At 39.8% G+C, this 22,398-nt stretch overlaps 2 protein-coding genes across 3 annotated transcripts in view; both read left to right on the top strand.

The window, feature by feature from the left end:
• Positions 1-480: 480 nt before the first annotated feature.
• LOC120462169 (uncharacterized) lies at positions 481-2,441 on the top strand. Its single transcript, XM_089117171.1, has 2 exons — positions 481-1,699; positions 2,225-2,441. Exon 1 carries the CDS (start codon positions 544-546, stop codon positions 1,507-1,509), a length of 966 nt encoding a protein of 321 aa, XP_088973297.1. The 5' UTR covers positions 481-543; the 3' UTR covers positions 1,510-1,699; positions 2,225-2,441.
• Positions 2,442-5,733: 3,292 nt separating this feature from the next.
• The window catches only part of slc8a3 (solute carrier family 8 member 3), a 79,953-nt gene continuing 63,288 nt past the window's right edge, over positions 5,734-22,398 (top strand). The window contains exons 1-2 of one of the 2 annotated variants that reach the window (XM_089117170.1): positions 5,734-6,439; positions 20,069-21,925. In XM_089117170.1, the coding sequence (XP_088973296.1) occupies positions 20,154-21,925 (1,772 nt within the window). In that variant the 5' untranslated portion in view covers positions 5,734-6,439; positions 20,069-20,153. The remainder of the gene's footprint in view (positions 6,440-20,068; positions 21,926-22,398) is intronic. The other variant, XM_039656427.2, reaches the window with a different exon arrangement.

The raw sequence follows: 22,398 nt of genomic DNA, 5'->3' as shown, positions 1-22,398 counted from the left end.
TTCTGTGGCGTGATCAACTCAGCACCACAGACAGCAGATGGTAGCAAGTTTAGTAGCTGGAAAGACTTGGTCGAAGCTGTAGCACAGGAGTTGCATGGGGCGGCAGGAAAGAGTGGCTCCCCTTCAGCTAGCGATTATCAAAAGGCAGAACTGACCACGCTGAGACAGGTCCAAATGGACAGTTTTGCTGAAGACTACCAGCTGTTGAAGAGCGGGAAACCTGTTCATTCTAGCAGCCGTTTACTTTGTCTCTCCCCAGAGTACGACGAAACCAATGATCTAATACGAGTTGGAGGACGACTACGACGGGTGGAAGGACTAGACCCAAACACAGTACACCCTATAGTATTGGATCCCAGTCACCCTAACACTCAGTTATTCATAAAGGATTATGATGCTCGCCTTTGCCATCCTGGGCCAGAACGAGTGTTTGCAGAGCTTCGACGGAAGGTGTGGATACTGAAAGGGCGAGAAGCCGTGAGAAAGTACCAGCGAACATGTCTCGAATGCTGCAAATGGAGGTCGAAGCCAGCCTCCCAGAAAATGGTTGATCTCCCTCCACCACGACTTCGGTTGTTCAAGCCTGCTTTTCATTCAACAGGAATCGACTGCTTTGGGCCTCTTCTGGTCAAGATAGGTCGTCGGACGGAGAAGCGGTGGGGACTTTTATTTAAGTGCTTGACCACCCGGGCAGTGCACCTTGAGGTACTGACATCTATAGATAGTGATGCCTTTCTCATGGCTCTACGTCGGTTTATAGGTCGCCGTGGGAAACCTGCAGAGCTATATTCAGACCAAGGCACTAACTTTCGAGGCGGTGAGAGAGAACTTAAAGAAGCCTTCAGTCAGCTCAGTGGTGATCTACAGCAGCAGCTAGCGAAGCAACAAATCAGCTTTCATTTCAATCCTCCAGCTGCCCCACACTTTGGAGGGGTGTGGGAACGCGAGATTCGTTCCGTAAAGGCCGCACTTTACACTACCCTGGGCTCAGAATCAGTAACTGAAGAAGTGCTTCGAACTGTCCTCATAGAGATTGAGGCCATCCTCAACTCGAAACCTCTTGGTTACGTTTCAGCGGACATTGCTGATGCAGATCCGATCACCCCAAATTGCTTTCTGATGGGGCGGCCAGATGGGTCCCTACCCCAAGTCATCTATCCAGTATCTGAGCTCCTAGGAAGACGGAGATGGAGGCATTCACAAGTATTGTCTGACAGATTCTGGACGGCCTTCATAAAACATTACTTACCTGACATGCAGGCCAGAGGAAAGTGGCAGAATCCATCAGTAAACATCAAACCAGGGACAGTCGTCATGCTTGTTGACCCTCAGTTACCCCGTTCATTCTGGCAGATTGGAAGAGTATCTAATGTCTTTCCTGGGGTGGATAGTCGAGTTCAAACGGTCGAGGTGCAGATTAAGGACAAAGTCTACACAAGACCCATCTCTCGACTGATTGTTCTTCCAGAGATCCGAGATGAAGGGGATAAAAACCACACTAGTGACTAATGGTAGTCCATATAGTGTCGGCCTTTTAATGGAGCAAATTTGTAACCAAATTTGGGGGCGGCTGTGTTAGAAAGGCCGAGTCATGTGCGCATGCGCAACTTACTTTCAGTCATCATCAGTTCAGAGCGGGACTGTACGAGCGGGACTGTACAAGCAAGACTGTGTGTGCGAAGTGCGTCAATGAATAAATGTAAGTTGACTGTTTACCTAGTTTGGTTATCAATACTTGCTAAGGAGCTGTAAAGCCTTGATGTCTTACTCTCATAAAGTGATGCTTGTTTAAGAGAGATGAATCCGTTAATCGCGTGAGGTTAAGGGCTCGGAAATGTGCCGTTTATGTTTGATATTACTTGTAATTTATAGTATTGAGATGGCACCCAGTGTTTGATTGTGCATATGTATGTGTGATCGTTTACATTAGTGTATGAAACTCTTTATATTTCGAGTTTAAGGACGTGATCTTTATGATTATCTGACGTTCGTTTAAATTACCTCAGCTTTGGTTTCGGTTTTGAATGTTATGCTATTTCTGACCGCTAAGTGGCGGTGTTGTATAATAATATCATTGAGTATGTGTTTATTCCTTTATCTTACTCTAGCTTTCACTTGAGAATTGCTTTATTTGAGAAATATGTATCTGTTTATGGAAATTATGTTTGTGTAATAATACTCAAGACATATTGTTAATATATATATCTTTATTTTTCCTTTGTAGACCACACACGTACACACACGTACGCACAAATACCAGTGATAAGTAAAGCCTGTGTATTGCTGTGTTGTGTACAGCCCAAAGACTGTTAACAAATAAACCTCATTTGCATGGAACTGATCTGATTCCAGTGTGTTCTGACCGACACCCCATTGAGGAAAGTTAGATCTGAACCATCACCTTATACAGTCCACTTTTTCCAATCCTCCTATCGAACACTTACGTTAAGGGGACAAAATGTCCCCACAAAGAGGGAAATATCCTACATCCTTGTCCTTGTGGGGACATTTTTGGTCCCCATGAGGAAATCAGCTTGTAAATCATTTTCGGTAACACTTTACAATAAGGTTAATCAGTTAACTACATTAACATTAACTAAGAATGAATATCACGTATTCAGCATATGATGAAATGTTAAAGTTAATCTTTGTTAATGTTAATAATTTTTAACATTTACTAATACTTTATTAAAATCTTATTAACATTAGTTAATGCACTGTGAACTAACATGAACAAACAATGAAGCTGCATTTGTATTAACTAACAAAGATGAACAAAAACAGTAACAAATGTATTGCTCATGGTTATATCATGTTAGCCAATACATTAACTAATGTTTAATGAATGGACCTTATTGTTAAGTGTTAGCATTTTTTTATGAGGGTTATGTTGGTGTTAGGGGATATAATATACAGGTTGTACAGTCTAAAAATCACTATGTCTATGGAAAGCCACTATAAAACACATGGAAACCCAACGTGTGTATGTGAGTGTGTTCGTATCTTCTGGATGTCCTAGGATAATCTAGATTGGCTTCGGAACAGCTGTGGTTTTGAGGAGACAGAGGAGAGGGTGAGGATACGCACAGTTTGACCTGTGTTTGAGTTTGACAGAAGAGATGAATGTCCCTTCATTATGTGTGTGTATCTGTGTGTTAATTTCCCATCCGTGTGCATTAGAGCTGGCCACTGAGGTGTTGTCCCCAGTAGGTAGAAGGTGGACAGACGTGCTGATTCAGCTGATGGACTTTTTGCCTGCCACATGCCTGTCTCTCTGCAAGAGGACACAGACAGCTGAGGTGTATATCTGCTGTTCTCTGGCTCTCGCTGCATCAGCCGCTCGGTGTCCATCAGAGTCTGCTGCTGAAGAAAACATCAGTGCTAAACTCACCACCACGATGCTTTGTTGTGAGGAGTCAGAGGGAAGGGTGAGGAGACACAGTTTGAGCTCTCTAAAGTAAGAAAGAAAAACTGTCATTTTTAACTTGGCTAATCAAAAGGACTTTGAATTCAAACTTTGAAAGTTGGCTTGGAAAAGGTTTGAACATTTTTTAAATGCTTTAAAAAGGCCTGATGATTGGATGGATGGATGGATGGATATATGGATGAATGGATATATGGATGGATGGATGGATATATGGATGGATTGATGGATATATGGATGGATGGATGAATGGATGGATATATGGATGGATGGATGGATGGATGGATGGATTGATGGATATATGGATGGATGGATATATGGATGAATGGATATATGGATGGATGGATATATGGATGAATGGATATATGGATGGATGGATGGATGGATATATGGATGAATGGATATATGGATGGATGGATGGATGGATATATGGATGAATGGATATATGGATGGATGGATATATGGATGAATGGATATATGGATGGATGGATATATGGATGAATGGATATATGGATGGATGGATATATGGATGAATGGATATATGGATGAATGGATGGATATATGGATGAATGGATATATGGATGGATGGATGGATATATTATTTTAATAAATGTATATTTAATAAATTAAATTTTGTGGTTCAGGGTAGATGGGTGGTCCACTTAATTTCACAGAATGCATAACTGGTGTCGAATTTCTTTGAGTTGTAATTCAACAAATTGCTAATTTCAGTCCAATTCAAATCACAGTTTAACTTCCAGTGGGTGTGGCCAAATTCACACTCATGAATTGAAAGGAAATGTTGCACAACCCTGCCAGACAGTGATCCGAAACAGTTGAATGCAGAGTAAAAAGTGTTTAGGTTAGTAGTTTTTTTCAAATCCCTGGTTTGTTAGTTGGTTTTTGTGTGAGTGTTGTTCATTTAAATTATTATACGACTCATATTAGGCAGCTAATTGAGCATCAAAGAGATTTGCAAGCAACTGGGAATGCATGGAAAAAAAGAAGAAAAGAAGAACAGTTGAGGTTGTATTCACAAACACCAGAGAGATGGCTAGCTATCAGCTTGGGAACCATTCATTCATTGATTCACTCCTCAGCTGATTCGTCCTTCACTCTAAATACCCACAGAACAGCTGGTGTGTGTGTTAACAGGTCTTTGCTGGTTTGTTTTAGCTTTTGTTATATGTGTGATAAATGATTTGGTCATGTGAAGGGCAGCCATTATTAGAAGAGGCTGCTACAGTGGGCTGATTACCCTGGGCACAGTCTCTCTCTCTCTCTCTCTCTCTCTCTCTCTCTCTCTCTCACACACACACACACACACACACTTTCCTTGGCTGGAAGTAAGACTGATAATATCAGCATTAATGATATCTGCAGGAACACAGATTAAGTGACTGATATGTTTTGGATCTGATTGTCAGTAAAAGGCCTAATAGATTTTCACTTGTAAACAGCTGATCTGAGATCATTTGCACCATGTCAACAAAATTGAGCTTAAATTCAAAACCGTCAATTAAATCCCATATGCCCTCAGAATATGTTGTGTAGTCTCTCAGTTTTATAGTTGACATAAAAAAGTGTTAGCAAGCCATTTTGTTACACTTACGCTGATGTTTTGAATAAAAGAATGCATCTTTCAGTGTACTTTTTATTATTTGATGTTTTTCAGTTAACCTTGGCGTTGCACCAGTCACAGAAGCAAATAGTTACAAACTGTATGAGGCATTTCAAATTGAAACATAGTCAATGAGGACAATGAGAACCTCTCTATGACAGGTGTTTGGAAAGAGAGGGTTTGGTTGGTGAAGTTGACCGAAAAGTAATGTTGTTTCAGTGGAGCACATTTTATACTTTTTTTATTACTTTTTTTTTTTATTACTTTCTTTTCCTTTTCTCTTTCTATTCTTTGAAATGATTTTGTAACAAATTCTATTCAGGATTCTATTCAGGTATCCGTCTATAGTGCAGAATGTGATAATGTAATTTAATATCTAAAATAATTTAAAAAAGTGCATTTTGTGAGTATAATTTTAGGTGCACATATAAAAGCTAAAGAACAACATGCAAAATAAAGGCTCTATTTTTGACCTCCAGCTCCATGCAATTATTCCACATATATGTGGCGTTTTAACAATGATTCAAGGCACGCGCGCAGATGTGATATTACATGCACATGAATTATGCTGCATCTTCTCAGTCCCAGCTGATGCGATGACGTAGACGCGTGTGTCCGCGTGCGTTCGGTGGAGGGTGTGTTTCCAAGGCGAAATCTGGAGAAGGGAGGCGGAGTTTTTTTTTCTTTTTTTGGGGGGTGAATTTAATACATCTTAAAATTGTCCCTCTCGTGATCCAGGGAAAACCGAGCAGTCTCTCAGCTGAGTTATCAAATGAAGCGGTAACTAAGCAAGAGGTTTGTGATGCCTGCAGATGAAACCCACAGATTCTGATAGAGGGAATGTTTCACATGTGCAGCGTTTGTATGGTGCTGAATCGAGATGCTTGGTCATGAAATGAAACGAGGCCCACTCGGTTGTGAGAACACCAACTTGTTTCCTGCGCTATAACGTGAGACGGGCAGAGTGAGAGAGAGAGAGAGAGAGAAGGAGGAGGGGGCGCGAGCGAGCGTTCGTTCGCCGCTGTTGCTCGGGGCTCGCGGAAAAACTGATCACATGGATTCCAAGGTTCCATTTTTCAACGGCGCTTCGATCTGAGCGCGCGCTGACAGCCCCGGTGACCGGCGCATCCATCAGAGACGCGCGAGGGAAAGAGGCATCACTTCGCCGGTTCCATCGATCTGCCGGAACTGGGCAGAAGCACCGGCAGTCGGTCCGTGTGTGTGTGTGTGCGTGTGCGCAGGAGTGAGGAGGGCGAAAGCGGCCCTGGGGTATTTCTGACACCGAGGAGCAGCCAGCTGCACGCTTAAAGGACAGGAAACTGATCTGGCTGAAATATTTGGCGTTACCGAAAATCATTTAGGAGGAAAGCATTCCTCATTTGCTCAAATCACAGGTACGTACCTTCCATTCAATGCGTTTGTGCGTCGCTATTGGTTAGTCAGCGATAATTAGTGCAGTTCGAGGCGCCGCCGGCTTTATTTAAGAGGAGTTGGAATGTTGCGAATTTGACTCGGTAAACGGCAGGGGCTGTTCGGAGTGGATGTGTGATCAGCGCGACGTGCAACTGTGGTGGAGGGAGAATGTCTCCAAATTTGCGTCACAGCATCATTTCCATCATGTTGCCACCGTAAAATAATCCCCTTCAGTGCTAAATTCGTCTTTGAAATGAGTACAGATTGATCGGGATGCCTTTATTTTAACGATAAAATATGTGGATTTAGTTTATGGTGAAGCATGAGACTCATATATGGATCGTTTGGGCTGAGAACCTGTTCCAATACAAAAAAATATAAGGATTTTTCTGACATTCGGATTTTTGGACATACATTCTGCCGCTGATGCGGACAGATCATCGTACTAAAATACACTTGACAGTTCTTCACCACTATTCAGTGGCACTGAACCTAGTGACCAATGTAGTCCGATTCTTAAACAAATGACTCTTGTGAGCCGGTGGTTCTTGGTCAATCCAAAGCATACAGCACGGCCAATGTAATTCGATGCCGAATGAATGACTCTTATGAGCCGGTTATTTGAATCAAAAACACATGAATCACTCGAAGCCAGAGAGAATTAATTCACTCGCTTACTGAGCCCCAAGTTATTAATTTCATAATGTAGACTACTGCTTTATGTATTAGACTGCGGAGGGTAGTAGGCTAAGTGTAATTATTTCTTATGTTTTCCCTTAAAAGCACTAAAAATGCTTTAAAGGTTAGATGAATCGGAGCTACTACCAGCATCATTAAATTCTTTACCATTCCCATCCCTACTTACGACTTACGAGGATATTGTCGTTCGTGGCAGGTGAAACCATGATCTGTTTGTTGACTGTTCCTCCTCCATTTGCCGTTTAACGTGCGTTTCTAATGCATTTCTTGTGTTTCAACGTATATCTGCACGTCCCTCTGGATCCGAGCTCAAGCACGTGATGCTTTCACAGAATCCCAGCATCCTGCACATCAGATTTGGTCCCTCGAGCTGTATTTATGTGACTAACAATGACTGTAAAGCTCATACATGAGGCAGAGGGGGTTTGTAAGATACATATGGGATTGTAGAGTTATCATCTGAGTTCCTCATGTTCTTTTTGGGGGTTCAAACAGGTAAAGAGTATTTGCTGAGATATGTGATTAATTCAGGACAGCTGCCACCTGCCACACGGTCCTACACTCTGTTTATATCCCTATCAGGTGTCAGCCCAACTGGGCATTTCTTAAAATAGGGTGGGGGGAGGCTGGTGTTTGTGGGTGTCTTTAGTTCGCCCTGTCTCCTGTTACCCTGAGAGACGTGTACTTCTTCTCCAGATCGGTAAAAGTCAGAACTCTGGGAAACAGATACAGTATGCCGCCAGTGGCAAACTTGCTGTTGTTCATTTGTGTTGTATTTAGATTTTATAGTGTTGTTTGTGCATGTGAGTGTGTATGATGAGGAAAATACATACAATTGTATACACACTCAGAGACATGGCTGACTACCTCCAATTTTTTCTCTAATGAGCACACAAAATTCGTTAGCTTAAAGGCCTCATTAGTATGTTAATTAGCCTGAGTTGTTCATAGGGCTTTTGTGTGAATATTTGTAGTCTATTTATTGTCTGAAGTGAGAACACTAAGATGCCTCTCAGCGGCAGTTGTCAACAGTTGCGTATGAATGGATTTGCTGGGGGTTCTGAGGTGTGATATACGAGATGGAGAGAGCGGAGGAGTGAGGACAGAAGTTTACAAACATACTTTTTCTTCACGATTTACACCTAGCGTGTGGCCCGTTTACTAGTAAGTCCTTGCCGTGGAGAATTTGTGTGCTTCGAAACATCACATTTGCTATTTGCCCATTGCTTACAGGTGCCAACGAGGTACTTTAACGCATGCTGAGATCTACATGATCGTCTTAGCCTGTAACCCACAGGCATCTCATTGCCATGGGAACAGCTGAGGTGGTGGAAAGGAGGTTACCCACGATTGGCTCACCACCCTGAAATGCTGCCAGTCATGTTTCTTCAGAGATCTGACCTGATCATGGTATGAATGAGATTCAAACCCACCATCTGTGTGTTCGGATAGTTTAACCTGTTGAGTTTCGTTGTAGGACTCTCGTAACTGGTATTGGCTGGCTTTCCAAGCTGTAAGCTATTCATAATTAAAAGTTGTTAAAGGGATCGTTTACAATTTTTAAAAACTCTGACTTCATTAGCCATTCTCATGTCATTTCAAACCTTCATATCTGTGGAACTCAACTGAAGAAATTTTAAAATGTCTCTTGTATGTGTTTTTTTTTTTGTGACCAAAAAGTCAAGGAGAGTTGTTATTTAGGGATGCACCATATATCGTTATCGTTATAATCGGTATCGTTATAATGTTAACGTTATCGGCCCAGTAAGAACATTTGACTGATATATTAAAGCCGATAAATAATGTATTTTCCCATCGGCTGAGACGCTTCAGATGCTGACTGGTTCTGAATGATGGTTTTGAATTACTTGAAATATAATTGGAATCACTTCAAAAAAGGAAAATACAGTTAAGTGCAACATGTGATGTCATATGCTGTAAGCTGTCATATAGGCTACTTAAAATTATGAGAACATTATACATGGCTATACATGGCTTGGGACTTGGCTTTTAATGGTGAGACTTTTGTTTTTGTAATCAGGCTCTCAAAAAGTATAGAAAAATTTGGATTTATATTTATCGGCCAATATATCGGTTATCGGCTTTCAAAGATAAATAATATCGGCCAAAATGTTCATATCGGTGGATCCCTATTGTTAACTAAAACTAAATCAAAATAAAATACAGTTTTAAGATTTTAAGATTTTAAGAAATGTTGCCACAGCAAAAACTACTAGCCTAACTAATAAAGTTCAAAAATTATAAAAAAAAAAAAAACAAGAACAAAATACAGCAATTGCACTTTTCCACTACACAATACCAGCTCGACTCGGCTCGGCTTGCCTTTATTTGGTATTCCACTGTGTAAAAGTTGTACCTGTACCTGCTTTCGGTTACTTTTTTTTTGTATCACCTCCGGCGAGGTTCTGAGCGTGCTGAGGTGAGCTAAGCCGGTACTATGTGACGTTAAAACAATGCCGACTGCTGATTGGTCAGAGAATCGTCACCATTCACCGCGTCATCATTGCACGCGCCAGATGGAGTATCCAGAATATCCCAGCCATTTTAAAATATTTTGGCCAGAGATAGTCAAATTACAACTAAACTTACTACTATTAATATGGCAACTCGGAAGAATACGCCATTGTCAAACGAGGAGGTGCAGACTTTTCTGTTTGGTTGCCGAAGAGAGGATCCAGTGAGAGCTTGATAGGGCAACAAGGAACGAAAGGCGTCGCTATGACGACCGGGTATTTGTGGCGGTATTGTCTGCAATGGAATACGGAGCGAAAAGCGAGCCGAGGCGAGGAGTGCCAAGCCGAGGTGAGCTGGTACTGGTAATGGACAAGCGCCATAATTGCAGGCGAATAAAGTAAGGTCAGTACAGAAATGTAATAATTCTAAATGTAAATAGTGTTCACTGCATAAATTGAATATAGATTAATTTTTGTTAAAGCTGTGTTTTGTTGTTTGATTAACATGATCAAATAGACAGCAGCAGCTATTTATACTGAAGGCTGCTGTCACTATAAGATCCAATGTAATGATGCACATCCAATTTCTTTCTCAACAGTTTATGTTATCATTATAGGACATAACAGACTATGAGAATACTTGCCGTGACTGGTATTTTGACACAATTTTGTGTGTACAGTATGTGTCTGTTCAAGTGCTAGGAAATGCGAAGGAGGAATCAATTCCGTGTGTGTGTGTGTGTGGCTGTGTGCACAGATAACAGATAATTTAGTTCTCTTTTGCCTCTTCTTGTGCTGGAAAAGTTTAAACTTGGCAAGACAAAACGTGCAAATGATAAACTTTCACTCCATGATGGTTAAACTTTGCAATTAATCTGCGATTCATGTGTGCCAAACCATGGGTGGGTCAACTATGACCCATTTAACCTCTATAATACTACTAAAATAACACTGGTCCCATGATTTTTGGACCACAATATACTTATTCAAATTTTTTCCCCTTACAGAAGAAAGTTATACAGTCATAAAAGTTCTCACCAACTCACCCAAAAGACATGATATGATGATGATAGTGAGAATCACGCTTGTACTTCTGACAGAGGAAGTGTGAGAAAAACAGATCAAGAGCAGGAGCAGGATAAAAGAAGAAGTGTGTAATTGTAAGAGTGGAAGAGCTACTTGCTCTCTGTGTGGGCTTTCCAAGCAATGCTGTGTGAAAGTGTGTGTCGCCTCTTTACTGTATTTTTAGTGTGTTACTTTTTCATGCTGGCATTGACTCTGATGCTGAGAGAGTGAAAGAGATGGTATGCGTGTGTGTTGTCGTCTCTGTCAGCACTCTGCCATCTCATGGGTCTATTTGGAATCATGTATAAGATCTTTTTCATGTTCTGAAGTGTGTTTGCTTACCACCAAGGGTGCATCAACACACGCACACACACACACACACACACACACACACACACACACACACACACACACACACACACACACACACACACACACACACACACACACACACACAGGAGACTTGGAGAATCAAATTGTGGTTTTATTACACAGTGCTTTTGGAGGGTCAAATTGGGATTAGACTCTTACACACATATGAGTGTTTTTGACCAGAGCAGAAGATCTCCTGAGGTTTCCTTTCAGTCCTCGGAGCAGCTACTTGCAAAATAATGCCTTTATCTGAAAGTTTTTAGTTAATTTTTCTCATTTTAAAAAAATGTAAGCATGCGGTGGACGAAATACACCAATCAAGAACTTAATTAAAAGTACCTAAAATATTACTCTCCAGTAAAAGTATTAAGTATTGAGGTAAAGTACAAAAGTACTTGCTTTTTGAATGTAAGACACACAGATAGAGGTTACAGCTCAGTCTGGCATCATTATAAATGAGGTATTTTCAAGCAGTCAGTATTAGTCAATAAAGAATATTATTCAGCCACAAAAAAAAAAACGTGTCATACATTGAAAGCTACCCTACCGATAATTACTAACAATTCAAGTGGTCAAACAAGTGAAAATAACAAATTATTCCATATAATATATAGAAATGAGGAAAACCAAAATGTGTGTAAATGTGTGTTGACAAATATAAAAACACATAAATTGAGTAATTCCTAGACGGTCCTCGCACCTTGGTGTTCGATGGGCCCTAAATATAAAAACAGACGTCAAATGTGATCACGTTTTAAGCAGAACATACTAACATACTAGTTTTATATCATTTGATAATATGCATGGGGATTAATTTGCGTTGTTTTAATGTTATAGTTTTTACATAAAACCTACCTGTTCAGACAGTAAGACACACATATGGACATGTCCACATTCAAGCATTTTATGCATTTATGTATTATGGTTTTATAGCAGATTTAGTTCACGAACAAATGACAGTTGTGACCTGTATACACTGCATGAAAGGTAATATTTGAAAAAGCATAATAGGACACGTTAATTCTTTTCCCAGCACTGACAGAATTTTCCGTCGTTTATGACACAACTCTTCCCCAGACTTTTCCGCCAATCCGTTTTAACTTTTAAACAGAGGTGCTATTACGCATCTTCTGAACATGTCCATATCTCTGGATCCAAACACAGCCGAAGAAGCAGAAAAAAGAGATTGAAGTACTGAAGTATTGAAGTATGCACATGTCAAATAACGAGATCAATCACCATGCATTAAACAGGATTTAAATTAAAACTTCCTAAAGTTACCGAGTAAAAGTTAGATGTAAAGACTGCTCAAGCTTTTGGGGTGTTGATGGATTTGATCTACTCCATCTATGTTTCAATCATCGTTCTGAATCCGATCGGGATGTAGTCTTTGACAAAAATGCGATTTTCTCAGCTTTTTGTTCAAAATGTTGCTTTTTTTTAACTTACATTTAAGTGTTGATTAAAAAAATTATTGCATGAAGCTAGAATATATATTTTTAGTTTATTTTTTTGCTCTGTTCTTTCTTTTTATAAGTGGCATGTTCATATATTGATACAATATTCTGGGGCCCTTACATTTTTTGTGAAAATGATTAAAAGTGCTTGAGTTGGCTTAAAAAAAAAAACCCTTTGGTGGTGAAAGAGTTCATAATACTGGATTTTGTTAAGTAATGCTGTCAATTTAATGTGTAACACTGTAAAAAAATATTTTCAAGATTTGTTATCACAACATTTTTTTTTATCACAACATTTGTCAAATCAACTTAAATAATTTATTTAGTTGAGATAACTTAATATTTTGAGTTTCTGATTATTAAATCAATCTCCTTCATTGTATTAACTCACTTTTTCCAGTTCAATCAACTTAAAATTTTAAGGCAACCAGGTTACTTAATTTTTTTAAGTGATACTCCACTTTTTTTGGAAATAGGCTCATTTTACAACTCCCTCAAAGTTAAACAGTTGAGTTTTACTGTTTTCGAATCCATTCAGCCGATTTTCTGATATTTAGACGAATGTCAGTAGATAGTTTCTGGTCTCATTGATTTCCATAGTAAGAAAAAATATATACTATGGAAGTCAATGAGACCAGAAACTGTCTGGTTGCTGATATTCTTCTAAATATCAGAAAATCTGCTGAATGGATTCAAAAATGGTAAAACTCAACTGTTTAACTCTGGAGTAGTTGTAAAATGAGCCTATTTCCTAAAAAAGTGGAGTATCCCTTTAAGTTAAACCAACAATATTTTTTCACATAACAATTTAGGCTTCAAGTGTCACGTTTGTGCTTTTTTTCAGCTGACTAGTGTAGATTTAAAGTTTTTGTGGGACTGTGATACTTTTTTTGTCAGGATCCTTTAAATCGAAAGTTAAAAATTCTAAATAAATGAAATTATAAAAGTTTTTACTGTCATTTTTTTTTTTTTTTTACCAATTTAATGTGTCCCAGGGTTGGAGATTTTTCAGTCAAGAGGTCAATGTGTAAGGCTTAGATCCTGTTTTTGTCAAAGGTATTTTGGTTATATAAGTTCTTATACATTTTTAACTGTGCAAAGCAGTAAAAAATACAAATTCTAAGTAAATGCTTGTGCATTTGCATGTATATAAATTCAGCAGAAGTAGTGAAACAACAGTTGAATCATGTCAACTTCATGTGACGCTCACTATGCACTGATGTTAATGTTCTGTGATAGTTTGGTTGTTTTGCAGTAAATAAACTGTCTGGTCGCTGTGGTCCAGTGGATGAGATTCAGTTTATCTGATGAGCATATACCCTCGTCTGGGCCCAAAACGCATACACATTGGAGATTTGTTTGATTTTTATGAGCATGATTTCAGAGAAAAATGTTCCTGTCCCACGCGTTCCAGGGTGTTGCTATGGTAACAGGTGCTGACTTCATGTGCAGGGAAAAGTCTTTAGCTTCAGACACTCAGTGGCTATTCGGATATAATGCTACACAGCGCCACCTCAGACACACATACTTTTGGTTACGCTCTCAGAGGAGCAGCTTGTTTCAAAGCTTTTAAATGCTGTTGTTTGGGATTGTTTGCTGATGCCTGCCCTGTAAGTGTGAGGGACATGTTCTAGTGCAGGGGTTCATAGCTCTGGCACTCGAGGTCCAGTGTCCTGCAGAGTTTTACTCCAACCTTAATCAAACACACCTGAACAAGCTAATGGAAGTCTTCAGGATTACTAGAAAGTAACGGCTAAAGAGGAAGAAAGGTTACAACTCGATTCGACACAGACAATATTGTGTGTGTGTGTGTGTAGTAGAGCCAGACCGATATATCGGCCGATATTAGGCATTTTCAAAACAATCGGTATCGACAGTTAAATGGCCGATAAATGAATATTTCAAAAATAAAATAAAAACGGACGAAACACGCTTGAACCATGTCATACATGTCAACCACGCTCTACACCGTTCCTGTTGGCAACACTCGTTTAGTTGGGCACGATACATACATTACTTGAATAACAATTAAAAGAACATCCCCTTCAGTTCTCTTAACTCAAATAAGCATGATAAAATTTGTGACTATCGTGTCCAGTTTAAAAAAATAAATAAATAAATAAAATGTCGGCCGATATATCGGAATATCGGATTTTTAAACCCAAAAAATATGTGTATCGGTATCGGCCTTCAAAATCCTTTATCGGTCGGGCTCTAGTGTGTATGTGTCTGTCTGTAGTAAATTAGAGTTATGCCAGACTATCACCCACAACCTGCTGTGACTATTTTTCCCCACATCTTCTAACATATCAATAGTGGGTTTCACAAAACACACACAGTCTAAATCATAATCATCCAAAATCAATTGGCTTGCTTCTTCCAGAACTTCTTCTCAATTACAGGCACACATTCAGCTTAGATGTATGCGGCCTGGTGTTGAAGCATCTCTGTACCCATACATTTAGATGTCAGATTCATAACAGTTCTTTCAACAGCAGTCAATTACCACAATACATAATTTTTTTGACTCATCAAGACAGCTAGTTTGCTCAAAAATACAAATAATTTAGGAAAAACAACATAAAAGATGTTTGAGAAATGTCTCAATGTGTTTTTCTGTCCATACAATAAAAGTCAATTGGAACCAAAACTGCTGCTGATTCCCAACATTCTTCAAAATATTATCTTTTGTGTTCGGATTTGGTTTGAAACAACATGAGGGGGAGTGAATGATGCTGGCTTGGCATATTTAATTTTTTGGCTGAACTGTCCCGTTAAATGTCACACAGTGTTCTTCAAAAGTTTGGAAATGCTTTAGACAAATTGGAGTTTTATTGCTTATATAACTCTGCATTGATGAGGAACAACACAAACTATGAAAACATTGGATTAAATACTACTTATAAAACATCTCTGAACTGTTTTTTAATTGGTCTGTTGGATACTAACCTTAATTGATATAAAAAATATAAATCTAGACTACAGGTGCCAAAGGGCCATTTATCGACATTAATTCTAAAGTATATTACTGTTATCAAAATCCCTATATTCGAGACAGGACTAGTTTTCCAGGGGGACTTTAGAGAAATCCATGTTTCATGATGTGACATGATTTTAATCTAGTCCAAATCTACCAAATGTCCAAATCTGCCTGTGTTTTTCCTCACATAATCACTGTAAAAATTCAAGCGCAAATTACCTGCTGTTTTTTTGCCAATCTCAACGGTTCTTTGAGAAATCTAATCTTCTCCGATTGCAAATGTCTGTGATTGCTGATGTTGTTTTATTGTAATTATTTTACTTATGTGCACCAATCTTCTGTATGCTTTAATTTCAATTTGGATGGTATCTGATGAAAAAAAGAAATATATAAAATTAATACCATATAGAGCCCCTAAAGAGTCTTGGTGAAGAAATAAAATGCTCTGTAAAATTGTTTCTTTTCAACTTAATCCGTAAGCATTTATGTTGCCTTAATTTGAAGCTTAGTCTGTTCAAATATCCCAGTTGTCACTTTTCATATTTCAATTTGACTAGACTTAAAATTAAGGCAGAAAAAACACTTACCTGTATACTTTAAGTTAAAATAACAATTTTTTTACAGTATGTAAAGTATATAGCAGTATACAGTATATAGAACCAATGACAGAGATGAGAATGAATTAACATAGGATTTATTTGCAGAATGAGAATAACATGCCTACAGGCACGACAGTAACACGCAAACAACAACTGACAATGGAATAGGACAAAGGGAGGAACCTATATACGTATACTGTACACAGTGATGATTAACTTAACGAACAGCTGTGAGTGTCCATGGTGGCGGGAAACTAGAAATAGGGAACACATGACATGAATGAAGTGGACAGTATGAGATGGGAATAAAACTTATTTGGCAATGCTTTTGAATTCTCTCGCAATTCTTCTTTGCTTTTTTTCAGAACTTTGCAGTCACTCGCAAAGAACAGTTTTTCAAAGGTTTTGCGAGTGAATGCAAAGTTTCTGTGGGGAAAGCAAAACACTTGTGAGATAATGCAAAAGCGATACATTTTCTTACCATCTCATTATTTTTGTTCACCGTCACTTTTTAAAGCAACAACAAGTAACTTTTCCTCTGCCGTCGTCCTACGGGTTGGCAGCGAAATTGTCCATTACCGCTGTCATAAATAATTTAGCCTACCACATCCTACTGTCGTACGCGCATTGCACAAGCTAGCTGTTTATCCAGCACCGGCTTTGGAATCACAATGGCCACAGGCAAGGTACTGTAGATTATGCCGTAAAGCAGTCGAATTTTGTAGTTCTTTTTGTGCTCCGGTTACTACCCGAAACCTGAAGTTACATAGTGCAAATGCCAGGCTATATGGCAGACGTGTCATTTAACCTATTGTAAGTCGATGTACCATCTCAAGGGTCTTGGGCAAATATTATGAAGGTTTAAAAACTATAAAGTGTGACTGTAAAGGAGTAGTTCACTTTAAAAAAAACTTTTGCTGATAATTTACTCACCCCCATGTCATCCAAGATGTCCATGTCTTTCTTTCTTCAGTCGAAAAGAAATTAAGGTTTCTGATGGTAACATTCCAGGATTTTTCTCCATATAATGGACTTCAATGGGAACCAAATGGTTCAAGGTCCAAATGAGAGTTTCAGTGCAAACTGCAAACTGTTCAAAGGGCTTTAAACGATTCCAGACGATGAATAAGGGTCTTATCAAGCGAAACGATCGCTCATTTAAAAAAAAAAAAAGTTTAAGTTTTATAAGCTCAAATGGTCGCCTTGCTCTGTTCTGTGATGACTCTCCTGTTCGAACTCAATCATCAAAATGAACAAATCTTTTTTCACGTCATTTGGTTCATTTAACAAACGAAATAAAGAAATTGACTCGAAAAAAAAATTCGGAGAGTCTGGAATGTTTTCATCAAAAACCATAATTTATTTTCTACTGAAGAAAGAAAGAAATGGATATCTTGGATGACATGGGGGTGAGTAAATTATCAGCAAATGTTTTTTTAAATAGGGTTTTCCTAAAAAAACGTCATACGTGATGCACACAAGCACCTTCTGTATCACCCACATCTAGAAAAAAAAACACACTCACCTCTAATAAACACGGAGATGTTAGTTCTGTCTGAGTTGGTACATGAAATCACAAATGTCAAGTGATAAGAATTGAAACTCAAACGTTGTTTAGATTAGAAAACTAGGAGTGACTACAGGCACTCTCCTCTTCCTCTATTCTTCTCTTCCTCCATTTTTTTTTTGCATATGTATATGGTAGTGTAGACAGAGAGGAGGGTATAGTTTGGGGCAGCTCAAGGCTTCAGGCTGGGCTCTTTTGCTTTACAAAACAGTTTTTATTAGGCCTTCTGTTTCTACACTGTGCTGTTTACTTACAGCCCACTGCATATGTGTGAGTGTGAGAGTGTTTGATTTACTTACTATAATCAGGTCTGGCCTGATGCCTCTTGCATAGTCCACTTATGTTCCTGCATCTCTCTTGCAACATCTTTTTGGTGTATGAGTTTTGGGGGTTTGATCATGCAACATAGTTAAAATGCTTCCTAAATGATAGTTGCAGGAATATATTTAATGATTCTGGTTACTTATTGGTTCTTTTTAGTCTAGTGGTTCTTTAATTTGGAGGAAGGAAGAATTAAGATTGACTTTGACAAATTAAGATCTCTCTCTTCTCTAGAGACTCTATAATGCATGTTCCGCCTAATGCATTTTAAAACAGTGAAAAAAACGTTTAGGATAAAACACAAGTTCAAAAAGTTCAAAAGAACAGCTTTTATTTGAAATAGAAATAGTTTTACATTATAAATGCCACTTTTCATCAATTTCATGCATACTTGCTAAATAAAAGTATTAATAATAATATATTCTTAAAAAAAATCTTGACCCCCAAACTTTTCAAAGGTAGTATATTTGAGTCAAATTTGTATTTCTCCTAAAGAATTTGATAAGAAACATAAGACCTGGTTGATAGTTAAATGAGACATCCATTATTAGTTATCAAAGAGCAACCCCTGAGCAATGCAGAGTTTCTCTGAGTGTGTTCCTGTGTTAGAGAGAGCAATTGAACTGCACACACACCACCTCCATCTCCATGTGGATTCACCAGAGCTGCTCCCACACACTCCCACATGCACACTGTCATCTCCACTGGTGCAGTGGGATAAAAATGTAATGAAATAATCTGTGTCCATATTAGTTAATTATTCCCAGCTCTCTGGGTGGAACCTGCACACATTTCATTTCCAGAACAGACATCTCTGTTACACAACCTAGTGAGCCGCCTCGCTGCCTACATTGGCAGCATTTTAACCATCATGTAACCTCTTAGTTAAAGGGAAAGTTGGAAATCCTGTCATCATTTACTTACCTTTATGTCATTCTAAACCTGTATCATATGCTTTCTTCTGTACATCAGAAGTTCTTCAAAATATCTTATTTTGTGTTCCACAGAAAAAAAGAAAGTCATAAATGTTTGGAATGAAATGAGGGTAAGTAAATGATGACAGAATTTCCATTTTTGGGTGAACTGTGCCTTTATCTGGTTTGTAATATTCTACATGGGCAAATTCTGGGTGCCACAACCACAATTATTTAAAGGGATACTCCACTTTTTTTTTTTTGGAAATAGGCTCATTTTACAACTCCCCCAGAGTTTTACTGTTTTTGAATCCATTCAGCGGATTTTCAGTTTTTTAGAAGAATATCAGTTATCAGACAGTTTCTGTTCTCATTGACTACCATAGTATATATTTTTTCCTACTATGGTAGTCAATGAGACCAGAAACTGTCTGGTTACTGACATTCTTCTAAATATCAGAAAATCGGCTGAATGGATTCGAAAACGGTAAAACTCAAATGTTTAACCCTGAGGGAGTTGTAAAATGAGCCTATTTCCCAAAAAAGTGGAGTATCCCTTTTAATTGATACCGGTGTTAACATATTGCTAATCTAACAGCAGTCTACTCTATAAATAAATGCACAAAAAATGGATAGGAAAATCCTTTTAACCATTTTTCTCAATTGTTTTCAGTATTTAACTTCAACCATCTTGTCCTTTTTTCCTCTGAGGGCGAGCCAGTTACTTTGCCAGTATTTGCCAAAAAAAAGGTAGACTGCATTATTAATTTAGCTTTTGAAACAGGAGCCTGAAAATGCTGCCTCAATAGGAAGCATGTTGGAACGGAGCAGCACGCTGCCCTTGCGCTGTTGTTGATGTTTCCCAGTGCGTCATTTTGGACATTGCTTATTCTGGCAACATTCACACCTGCTGAGTGAGGCCTTTTAGCTTTCTGCTGTGTGGACCTTTAGTATTTCACCTTATTATATCACACACACACTGCTCACAAATCTAGCAAAGAATAATGGCTTTATTTGCAGATTTCCCAGATGAGTTTGCTTACAATACATCTGCACTGTTCATACTCCCGACCACTGATGTCAGGTGTCTTATGCCATTAAGAAGGTGTGAAGTGCCGATTTCTTGTCCTCTGATTCACTATCTGCTTTTCTTCTGTCATAGGTGGCGTGTGGAACCAAAGACAGCCCAGTGCTGGATTCCCGAAGGACAGCTAGAGATCACAGACCCTTGAGGTGAAGGAGGGTGCATGGATCGCTTAAGGACAAAGACTTCTGCCTACCTCTGGTTGGGAGTGGTCTCCGTGGCAGCAACCTTCCTCTGTGCAGAGGCGCGAGTCACGCCAAGCCCGCCCCCCCTGAACACCACCGCATGCTTCGAGGATACGGGTCGATGCCAACCTGGCATCATCTTACCCATCTGGTACCCCGAGGACCCTTCCATGGGTGACAAGATCGCGAGGGTCATTGTGTACTTCGTGGCAATGATTTACATGTTCCTGGGGGTGTCGATTATTGCAGATCGCTTCATGGCTGCCATTGAGGTAATCACCTCCCAGGAAAAGGAAATCATCATCAAGCGTCCGAATGGTGAGACGACAACTACGACAATCCGTGTGTGGAACGAGACCGTGTCCAACCTCACGCTCATGGCGTTGGGCTCCTCCGCCCCTGAGATCATGCTTTCCGTCATCGAAGTGTGCGGACACGATTTCCATGCCGGTGAACTCGGCCCATCCACCATCGTAGGCAGTGCCGCTTTCAACATGTTTGTGATCATCGGCCTGTGCGTGTCCGTGATCCCGGAGGGGGAGGTCCGGAAGGTGAAACACCTGCGTGTGTTTTTCGTGACGGCGGCATGGAGCGTGTTTGCCTACATCTGGCTCTACATGATCCTGGCCGTCATCTCGCCCAACGTAGTCCAAGTATGGGAAGGGCTTCTCACCTTGGCGTTTTTCCCCATCTGTGTCATTCTGGCTTGGGTTGCCGACCGTCGCCTGCTCTTCTATAAGTTCATGCACAAGAAATATCGCACGGACAAGCACAGAGGCGTCATTATCGAGACAGAGGGTGACCGCTCCAAAGGCATCGAAATGGACGGAAAGATGATGAATTCTCATTTTGTCGACGGCGGAGCTGCTAGTAACTTGATGGGCCTGATTGAGGGCAAGGAGGTGGACGAGTCTCGCAGAGATATGATCCGTATCCTTAAGGACCTGAAGCAGAAACACCCGGAGAAGGAGCTGGACCAGCTAGTGGAGATGGCCAACTATTATGCCCTATCACACCAACAGAAAAGCAGAGCGTTTTATCGTATCCAGGCCACGAGGATGATGACTGGCGCCGGGAACATCCTCAAGAAGCACGTGGCCGAGCAGGCCAAACGCAGCACCAGCGTTCAAGAAGTTCACGTAGAAGAACCTGAGGAGTTTGTGTCTCGGATTGTGTTCGAGCCTGCCATTTACCAGTGTCTAGAGAACTGCGGGGCTGTTCTACTCACGATAATGCGTAAAGGTGGCGACATCGCTAATACGATCTATGTGGATTATAAAACGGAGGACGGCTCGGCGAATGCCGGTGCGGACTATGAGTTCACGGAGGGAACGGTGGTGTTCAAACCTGGTGAAGTTGTCAAGGAAATCGCCGTTGGCATCATCGATGACGACATCTTTGAGGAGGACGAGCATTTCTTCCTGCGGCTCAGTAATGTGCGTGTCCTGGAGACCGAGGATGAGGTGCTGTCGCCCAGTAGCCTGCCGTACCCAAAGGCCTTGTTAGGATTCCCTGCTGTTGCCACAGTTACCATCCTCGATGATGACCACGCAGGCATCTTCACTTTTGAAAGCGAGTCCATGCACGTAAGTGAGAGTGTGGGCATCATGGAAGTGAAAGTGCTGCGGACATCAGGAGCGAGAGGGACAGTCATCATTCCTTTCCGCACAATGGAGGGACTCGCTAAGGGCGGCGGAGAGGACTTTGAGGACGCCTACGGTGAACTAGAGTTCAAAAACGACGAGACCTGGTAAATATGCTTTATTTTAAATCAAGCTCAAAGATTTACAGTGGCCCCAAATAGTATTTGTAGACTTTTGGGTACATTTTGAAACGCCATTTTGCACTAGATGTCAAACTGTTATTGCAAAATGTCAAACCAAATGTCATTTGCAAACAGATGATGCTAAAGCTAAATAACTTCACCTTTTTGAGTCAATTTTCAATTACTTTTGCACCAGCTTGTGTAAAAAACTGATGTATGAAGTTAAACAGGTGTTATAGAAGAGAAACCACAGGCATAGCTGATCACAATTTCTTGCCAACGTTTGACAACCAGAATGAATTCAAATACTTTTAGGCCTTATTTTTAAACAATACATCTATTGATTTATTATTTAAAACCCATGAATACTACTTTTTATGTGAAATGCTTTTGCTTTAAAAGTGTATTTAACTCGCATAAATGCTTCCATGATTTGCTATTTTGTTATGTATTACAAG

This window comes from Pimephales promelas, chromosome 11 (assembly GCF_988280905.1).
Source record: "Pimephales promelas chromosome 11, fPimPro1.hap1.1, whole genome shotgun sequence".
Classification (NCBI taxonomy): Eukaryota; Metazoa; Chordata; class Actinopteri; order Cypriniformes; family Leuciscidae; genus Pimephales; species Pimephales promelas.
This window is presented reverse-complemented; position numbering and strand designations above follow the sequence as displayed.